The sequence below is a fragment of the Neltuma alba genome, unplaced genomic scaffold (genome assembly GCF_004799145.2).
Source record: "Neltuma alba isolate B1F8T4 unplaced genomic scaffold, ASM479914v2 tig00013117_pilon, whole genome shotgun sequence".
Taxonomy (NCBI): domain Eukaryota; kingdom Viridiplantae; phylum Streptophyta; class Magnoliopsida; order Fabales; family Fabaceae; genus Neltuma; species Neltuma alba.
The window spans coordinates 1-9,418 of NW_021637439.1; the positions used below are offsets into that span (position 1 = coordinate 1).

The following is a 9,418-nucleotide window of genomic DNA, read 5'->3' on the forward strand; positions in this document are numbered from 1 at the left end:
AGAAGGAAAAAGAAAATGTTTCACAACAATATCAAGTTGCCAAAAAAAATCATGGGAGAAAATGCCCTATTACATTATACCTTATCTGTCCATCCATGCCTGTGGCAGCGGCAACAATTCCTGTGCCCCCCTTGGGTCTTGTAAAGAGTTTTGTAGCATATGCTTTAAGAATTCTTGAGAAAACCTAAGATTAAAAGCAAAAACTCATAAAACAAAAACTTGGACCTCTAACATTCCAATATTCATCAACGTCACAACCAGAAATTGGTCCCCTTTCTACCACACATTTAGCAGACTAGTTGATGTAGGAAAAAAGCAACTATGAGAAAGGGAACGGAATATCAAACAAAATACCTAATTTATTTAATCAATGACTGAAAATTGAAAAAAGTTATACTTAGAAAATTACCTTGAACAAATTATATAGTGTCTGGTTCTTTGTTAAAGCGCTGCATCTCTTCAAGCTCCTCTTGATGATGATAAGAAACAACTATATAGCACAGTGAAAACTAATTAGGTAAAAATATTGCAGGATAAAAACTGGTAAAGTGGGGAAAGATTATTAGAGACTTCTAAAAATATAGTTATTCATATCTATTGAAAAACCTTTACTTGTTTCACAAGTCAAAAAAAAAAAGCATTAATGGAAAATCTTCCTAATTGTAGTTAGTATAATCAGGATTCTAAATCATACTTGGATTTACCTAACTTCAAGAACAAAAGCAAAATTTGAGAGTTTTTTAAGGATTCTAAATCACGCTTGGATAGGGTCTCAGGTTCGAGCCCGGCATTAACATGTTTGGGTGCATGTTTAATTGTATTAACTAAAAAAAAAAAAAAAAGGAAAATGCATGGATAGATAGAAGCTCCAACATGATCATATTAAAGATCTAGTGACTTGACTTACCTGCATGCTACTGGATAAAACATTATTCTGGCTTCCCTCCTCAGTATCCCATGTCTCTTCCTATTAAAGATAAAAGGTTATTCAATGGAGAAAGTGACAAGCAAATAACAGAACACAATCCAACAAAATAACAAAAATCACCTGAACAAGCTTCTCCAGATTTTCCATCAGCGTCTTCTCTTCCAATTCTACATATACCGTCAAGTGAGGTTCAAAGCAAGATGAAATGATTCCACGGAAGTTGAACTGTCAAAATAGCCACTCCAAGTGTTTATCAGGATTGCTTTGATGAACCAGACCAAAAAGGAATGAAAAGAAAAACTCAGAACATGGAAGATTGTAGCTACATATTACACTAGAGACTAGAGAGGATATTAAGAGGACAATGATTGGGTTAGAGTCCTGCTAATAAGAAACAGGAAAAAAAATACAAGGACAGGACAAGATAAACGAGGGAAATCCGTAGCTTTGATATTCAATGCTGCAAAATAACATTTACGAAGGGATCCCACTGGTTCTGGTCAAAACCCTCTTCCGCTATTACAACCAGATATCTCTAAGAACAGAAACTAGTGCTCAAAACACGGAACAACTCAGAAGACATAACGCAAGCCACTGGCATTTGAGAGGCCAGTCTCCCTCATCACACTCAAAATACAGAATATGAACTCCTTCTGAGGAGACTCCAACCACTATAAGCCAAAAGGTAACATTCACAGCCACCAATACTGCCCTCTCCAAGACCAGGCCTATAGCAACTCTAATTCTTTGTTTCTTCTCCCTAACATTACAAGTCTGATGGTCAACGCTCCGATCATCAGAAAGTTGCTTTCCCTTGCATCTTCCTAAGTTTCCTCTTATAGGTCTTTGTAACAAAAGTGGTTCTATCAGATTGTTCTATCAGATTAGCATAATGGGTTTGAAGAGTTTCCCCAAAAACACAAACTTAGTTTAAAAAGAGCAGCATAAGAGCATTCAAAATATTAGTCCAAAAGATTATAAATTGTAGTAGTAAAGATAAGAATGCTGAGATGGATATCTGATCACACAAGAAAATATAAGATTTGGAATGACCATATAAAAGGACAAGTTGACATGGCATATGCTGAAAAGAAAATGATAGAAAATCATTTATAATGGTTCAATCATGTGCAAAGAATGTTGATGAAAGTGCTAGTAAGAAGGGGTGAGCAGATATCTTTAATGCTATAAAGCAAGGTAGAAGGAGACCAAAAAGGACACTTAATCGAGATTTATGTAAATAGTATATCAGAAGAGTTGGTTATGAATAAAGCAAAATGAAGTTGAGCGGTCCATTTAGCCAACTCCATTTAGTGGAATAAGGCCAGTTGTTGTTGTTATAAGCACTCTAGATGAGAAAATAGGTGGAGAATTTATCTGATTCCTAGACTTGAAGAAAGAGAAATAAAATTATTACATACCCCAGCTCCAGGCACTGCCAAATCTTTATTTGCATCTCTTTTTCTGTCAATACAAAACCAAAACATAATGGTCATTTGATAACCACAAATATGAATAGTTGTTATGGATAAGTATTGTCAACTCAACATCTAGAATACCTACCTCATTGCCACTTCCTTGATGTGCAGCAAGCTTCCTTTCATACTTCTTCCGGATATCTGAAGCACTACTGCTAGAATTACCCCCTCTTCCAATTTCTTCAATCTCATTCCCGATCTCCCTGCTTTGTGTGCCTGCCCCAAATTTCTCAGCGAGCTCATCCTCAAACTCTAAAGTTCGCTGTAATGCCTGCAAGAATGAGCAAAGAAACTCTGAAAACACTGAAATTCCAGACTTTACAAAGCAAAAAACTACATGCTCAAGAAAAACCGAGCATAACATGGAGGTATAGTGGCATAGCATAATATCAAGTGAAGCATGAAGCAATACTTATAAAAACAAAGCCAGTGGTTAATCATTCAATGCCTGATCAAATCCACTGCTTACCAGCAACAAGGTCCCCACATCTGGCTTTTCTTTCAGATTAGAAAGAATGTCCTCAAGTTGTTTTCCTGCAATGAGATATACTGTAAGCCCAACAATATTTTCCAACTAATGATGCTGAAAAATTAAAAGTAACACAAAAAGTGGTAAAATTCAATGAAACCCAAAACCTGTTTTTATTTTGGATAACATCACATCCGATAGAAATAATCCACACACATGATAAGCACACATTATAACATCTTATACTTGATAAAATCCACCTTACAAATATCAGCTCCAACGAGATGGGGACATATTGATTTGTAAGAAGTAAATTATAATTATTCCTTGTTTAATTTAATGGATCAGCATCAAATGTACTTTGTAATCTTATATCATACCAGAACACACTAAATGGAGCAGCATTTTCACCATAGCCACGGCTTCTCTTAATGGATAAAGCATCATTGATAGATTATATTAAATTGCTGCTAAACAAAGATATCATACCTGGTCTTCTTGCAGAACAAGATACAAAGCCGATAAGAAACATGCCATGAAGAAGGAAAAATTTTCCAGATGTCTTCATTTGATCTCATTCGTCGTTTAATCCATGCATATCTTCGCTCCGTTTTATCTAACTTTGCTAATTCTATGAAGATGTAATAAATTGAAGATTAGTAACAATAAATATACATCAACATAAAATCATGTTGGCAATAATTTCACGCACCAGCTCCTTCAAAAATTTGTTCATACGATGTAAGCTCCCGGCTGCAGAAATTATTTACCAATTCTTCCCTAACAGAGGGCTCTAGCGCATCAACCACTAAGCAGGCATCAGACAACTGCTGGAGCAAATTAGTTTCTTCTGTCTCCTTTCCAGTACCTAAGCTGAGAATGAGAACAGGAAGTTGAAAACCCCCGTTAAACAAAAGCCTTTTCATAGAATACAAACATATCCGCATTCAATGAAGTAAAATAGTGAAATACATAATGAGTTATAACTACCAATATGACCAAATATGCAATTGAGCAATCAAAATGGAAAATGTGTATCCAGCTCATATTCTATTACCCAAAGGCCGAAGAGAGTTAGAAATTAGTAACATACCTTGAGAAATCAGAAAATACATGTGACTTGAGAATTTGCTTTATGCTCTTAAATTTCTCCCTGAGTTCAATGATCTTATGAATATCTCTATAGGCTTCAAAGTGACTACATAATTGGTTCACAGCCTGATAAGTAAGATGATAACATCAATAATCAATAATTGGACAATATGTTAAAAAACAAATGTGCAGTTACACATATCAGGAATAAGTGATATGAGAAGCAGAAATCTAACATAGAAAATAATTTATTAAAAAACTAAACAAACAGAAGTAGGCCACACAACTTCAAGCACATGACGCAAGAAAATATAATGCATCCAGAAAATAGCATGGTCAAAAGTATGAAAGGGTCCCACCAGAGTTACATAATTCAACAGTTTGTTACGCTTCACAAGAATACTCACAGAAATGTTCACATGAAATGAACCAAGAGAAGAAACCTACTGCAACCTCATGCATTTACTAACTTTTTAGGGGGAGGGACCGAGGGAGTCTGGCTTGGTGCTGCTTAAGATGCATTCCATTTGGTTGATTATGCCATAGAGATCATAAAAACAGTCTAGTTAAAGCTATTGAATGATTTTGGTTTTCACATATGCATGCATATTATATATTAATATAAATAAGCCCGTGAACTCAAAGTCCAAAATAATATCAGGGAGAATCCAGAAAATGGATCTCTCGGAGTAACAAGAATTCCTCTTAACAAAATTGGATATGCCATCTAATTCAATCAACGTGCACCATCTAAAACCTCTCTAGAGTGCCCTGATTAGTATCTACATCCAAATAAAAGAAAATAAGTGGATCAGAATAATCCTAACTGCAATAGATTTTATGAATTTCAAAGGAATTAAAATCTATACACCAAAGATGTCAACCACGTGATACAAGAAGAACCAATGCAATACATAGATATTTAAATAGCAAGTCTCCGAAGAGCATGATCAGCAAAAAGTTCACTACCTCCAGCTGTGCAGCTGCCTCTTTATATTGACGTTTTGAAGCCATGACCTGAAGCTGTTCAACAGCAGAGACTGCCACATGATAGGTAGTGTTGCATTAAAGATTGAATAATGGTTATGAGTCTTAAAATCTACCACAAAAGCCTCAAATGTTTCAAATAGAGAGTACAAAGTTTCAATTGTAAGTTTAAAAAATTAAAGCAACCAATTGGTTTTAATATTGAGACCAGAAAATTGCAGTAACGGTTCATTATTTTAGTTTATCTTAACAATACATTGATTGTCAGGTCTAGTTACAATAAAGTATGAGGACTTGTACTATAAATTCTATGGTAAAATTCTCTCATAAGCGCCTAAGCATTTTTACATTAGAACTTGCCTAATGCGTATAAAAATGGGACCTCTGAAAACAGATTAAATTAATAAACAAATTAGCAAACTTATTCATATGGTAAAGAGAGTGTGTGAGGGTGTGCGCCCTTGCGCGCAAGAGAGAGAGAGAGAGACTAAGAGATTACTGAGAGAATAACTTCAAAGATTTGAGAATCAAGAATCCTTCTGAAAACAAAAGAAAGAAATAAAACTAATATTTCAATCTATTAACTCAAAGAGATATGCAATCCTCTGGGTATATAAACGGAGACTCACTTCAAAAAACCAAAGCAGAGGCCCTCATAGAGGAAATGCAAGAAAAGCTATCCTTTGATTCTGCGACTCTTCCCAACCATTCAATCATATCATTTCCATTTATACAAAATAAACCCGGCATTCTACAGTGTCTAATGCAAGTTCCAACCATGGAAACTTGCATCTTATGCATTGCACAACCAACATCTGAAAAAAATTATAAATCCCTTAAAACTGACATGATCAGTTAATTGTTTGGCCAGCCACTGCTGAGAAAAATTCATCTTCATCACATCCAACTTCACTAGCAAATCACTGACAGGAATTTTGTTCTAGATCTAGCATAGATCAAATTATCGCAAAGATTATAGCTTTCAGAGTTAAAAAACAACCCAAAAAAAAAAAAGGATAAAAGGGGAGAATACAAGATGCCTGGATTAAATTTTTGTGCCTTCACAAATCATGTCATTGGTTACAGACATTCCCCGACCATGAGAAAGAGAGTTAACGGAATTACAGAATTCTCTGAAATTAAATACATATTCACAGATGCAACAATTATTAGATAGACATGATAAAATTCAAATAAGGATCAATTATTCAAACATAGCAATGCTCTCTCTTGTCTTTAAAGATACTCGACAGTGAACATGATTGTAACTTCTGGCCTACGTATGCATTTTAACTTTATTACTATATTCATCAAGGGACAAGATTATGCATAAACATCACAAACAAGAGATATTCACCTCTATCTGTCTTCCAGTTGCACAGATTAAATGCAAACTTAGCACTTCAAACCCAATAAATATCAACTAACCCAAAAATTACTAAGAATACCAACCATATACCAATCTAATTAACAGATCTTAAGTTACCAAGTTCAACTCTTGATGCTGCAAAAGTAGTCAGCAAGCTTTTTTTCCCGAGGGAAGGGGGCATAATAGGTCACTTATGATATACAGAAGGACAATCAAGATTTACCAAGCATGGTAAGACGGTGAAGAGCAGTGATTGTTGTGGTTATGTGCTTCTTGGCAAAATCCAGTTTCTTAATGTCACGGCATATTTCTTGAACCATGGTTTCACTTTGTACAGCTTTAGTTTTTATTTCTCGGATCTTATACATTAGTTCCTGCATCATAAAATCAAAACAGTTAAACATATAAAATGACATTCAAGTTCACAGAGAAGCTTGAAGGAGGAAGAGAGACAAAAGAAAGCATCACGGACACATGCAAGGAAAAAAAAAATATCAAAATACTTGACAGTTGAAAAATAGAAACTCATCACATTGAACCAGGAAACTGCGTTTCACAAGCATGCATTTCAAAAATAAAGAGAAAGGTGTGTTGTGTGTGTGTGCGCGTAAGAGAAAGAGGGAGGAGAGGTTAATTAGAAAAATATGGAGAGGGTGAGGGTGGGAGGAAGAGAGTCAACCTCCACGGCAGTTGTAGCAGCAGCAAGATCTTCTTTGGCTTTAGTCCTTGAATTGCTCTGAAATTACAGAAGCTGAGTCATCAAACAATAGAAGCCAAAAAGGTGTATATGATTACAGTTTTAACGATTAATACCTCACGACACTGAACCATATTTAGCCCAGGCGATTCACAATTCAGGAATGCAATCAAGGATAACTCCTACATTCCCCACCCCCCAGAGTCCCCCCTTTTAAAAGAAGTGACCAAATTTATATCCACAGTATTAACCTTCATGTTAGCTTCACTCAAATGTCCCATTAGAATTGAATAGCTCCGAGCAAGTTTTCAGTAAATGACAACATCAATCTGATTTTTTTAGCAAAATGTCAATATGATTTAGCTCCTGAAATATTGTTAAGTTTTTCAGATGGCTGGGGTTATGTGAGAATAACACAGAACGAAGTCACTACAAGCCATTAACTTAAGACTAGGAAGCAGTTAAGGTCAGAGGCATGGATCAAGACCTGTTGGCGAACAGCTGCTAAAATTCCAGCATCAACAGTGCGAATCTCATTCTGTATCTTTTGCATAAGTGGCTCAACACCGGATAGAGATGCCTCTGGATAATATAGAAAATAGATGAGCATAGAACCGAGCATTAGCAAGAAGAACTGAATTACCTGGTAAGTTCATGAACTTGCTGGAACAAAAGCACACAAAAGACAACAAACGGAGGGGGGGGGGGAGTTACAGAGTTTGCAAGTATGAAATGCAATCGAAACGACAGCCCATGCGGATTGGAACTAGGTTTGCAAGTAGGACATGGTTACCATTGGGAAACATCTGATTGATATACTCCAAAGCACTTGACTTGTCCATTGCTGATAGTAGATGAAAACCCACCTCGACGCCCCTAATACCACGTTCAATCCAAGCACCAACAACGAAGATTCAATATCTAGATCTCATATATTGCATCAAGCTCTCGGTGAAAAGGGAAAGGATGCCAAGTTCAAAGGCGAAGAGGGGAATTTGGAAGATGAGAGAATGACACAGAAAGTAAGCACCCACCACAGTGGCAGCAACAGTTAGAAAATCAGAGCTCCAAATCTAACATTTATTCATGCAATTCTTCCTGCAGATCGAATTGCAGGGCGATGCTAGCAGCCTGAATTTGGATCCTCTCGAGCATGCGCCCTCTTTCGTCATCACGCAGTCAGTCCCATACTAGGGGCGAATGTCAAAATTCGAAAACAATCAGGACTAACAGTGAAAATTAAACAAGAAATCAACAAATGAAAAAGGGGATAATTTCAGTTAGCCCACAAAATAAATGTAATTTCCATTAGTCCTTGTAAAGCCAATAGTCCTTGTAAAACACTAGAGACATCACTGCACCTTTAGACCAAAATAAAATTAAAAATTATGGGTGTCTTTTTTCAAAATAAGATGAGTAAGGGAGGTTTTGACTTTTAAACTCATGATTCTTTGACACATCAAAAGAGTTATGACTAGCAAACCATCCAATTTGTTCAATCATATGATGTAAAGAATTACAACTCAAATTCGATGGTTTACAAGAAATATAAGGAAATTCCTTTTCAAATTTTACTCAAGAATGAAAGATATGAATACAAATAAATAACAAGATCTTTTTAACTTGGTTGAACTTTTGATATTATGCGAGTCTAATACTCGACATTTAAAAACTGGTGAACCAATAAACTGTTTTTTTGAGTAATTATAATGAGAGAAAAAAAGCTTTTATGTTATCTTGAATAAATTTATTAATTTTCTAGCAAAATAAATACTTCTCTAATTTTATTATCTTTAAAGCATTGGATTTCAACAAATCCTAATCTACAAATTTTGGGAATGTATTGAATTAATTCTAAATTTTTTTAAGTTTGCTCATCTTGCCACATATAAACTTTTTAAGTAGTTTTGGTAAATTATCATTTTCTAAGACCAAATGGAAATATTTTTAAGTGATTCATTTTTGCATTGGACAATAGACTTCCCTAGCTTTCTAAAGAGTTCCACTTTATAATTTTTGGAGATGTATGAAATTCATTATGAATTTTGAAAATAAGACCACCCTTCTTCTTTAGCCACAATGAATGTCACAAAATCTACATATTAATTGTGATTTTCAATTAAAAACTGGTGATATTTTAGGCTTGATGGCCTAGTACACCCACCTAAGCCCAAGAAAAAATGCCCAAGCCAACCCTAATAAATAGGTATTTTCAAGCCAGAAGCAACCAAAGTATGCTGTCCTATCAATTTTGCCTTGCCTAAAAATATGTGATTTTGTGCGTTATAATAATATATAGTATAATATTATATTACATTTTAGCTATCATTTTTAGTTTTAAAAAAATTATCTTCCCTTCATGTTGCTTTTTCTTTAATAGATTATGGATGTTATTCAA

At 35.1% G+C, this 9,418-nt stretch overlaps 1 protein-coding gene across 1 annotated transcript; it reads right to left on the reverse strand.

Annotated features, from left to right (window-relative positions):
• Positions 1 to 80: 80 nt before the first annotated feature.
• Positions 81 to 8,137, reverse strand: LOC114734565 (vacuolar protein sorting-associated protein 53 A-like; the record flags this gene model as incomplete). Its single annotated transcript, XM_028922180.1, has 15 exons — positions 7,814 to 8,137; positions 7,508 to 7,602; positions 7,003 to 7,059; positions 6,547 to 6,697; positions 4,937 to 5,007; positions 3,969 to 4,093; positions 3,588 to 3,748; positions 3,352 to 3,506; positions 2,876 to 2,926; positions 2,472 to 2,677; positions 2,350 to 2,386; positions 1,049 to 1,153; positions 908 to 967; positions 410 to 490; positions 81 to 184 (listed from the first exon to the last, which is right to left on the reverse strand). Coding segments are annotated over exons 1-15 (1,508 nt in total), but the record flags the coding sequence as incomplete, so codon positions are not given.
• Positions 8,138 to 9,418: the final 1,281 nt, after the last annotated feature.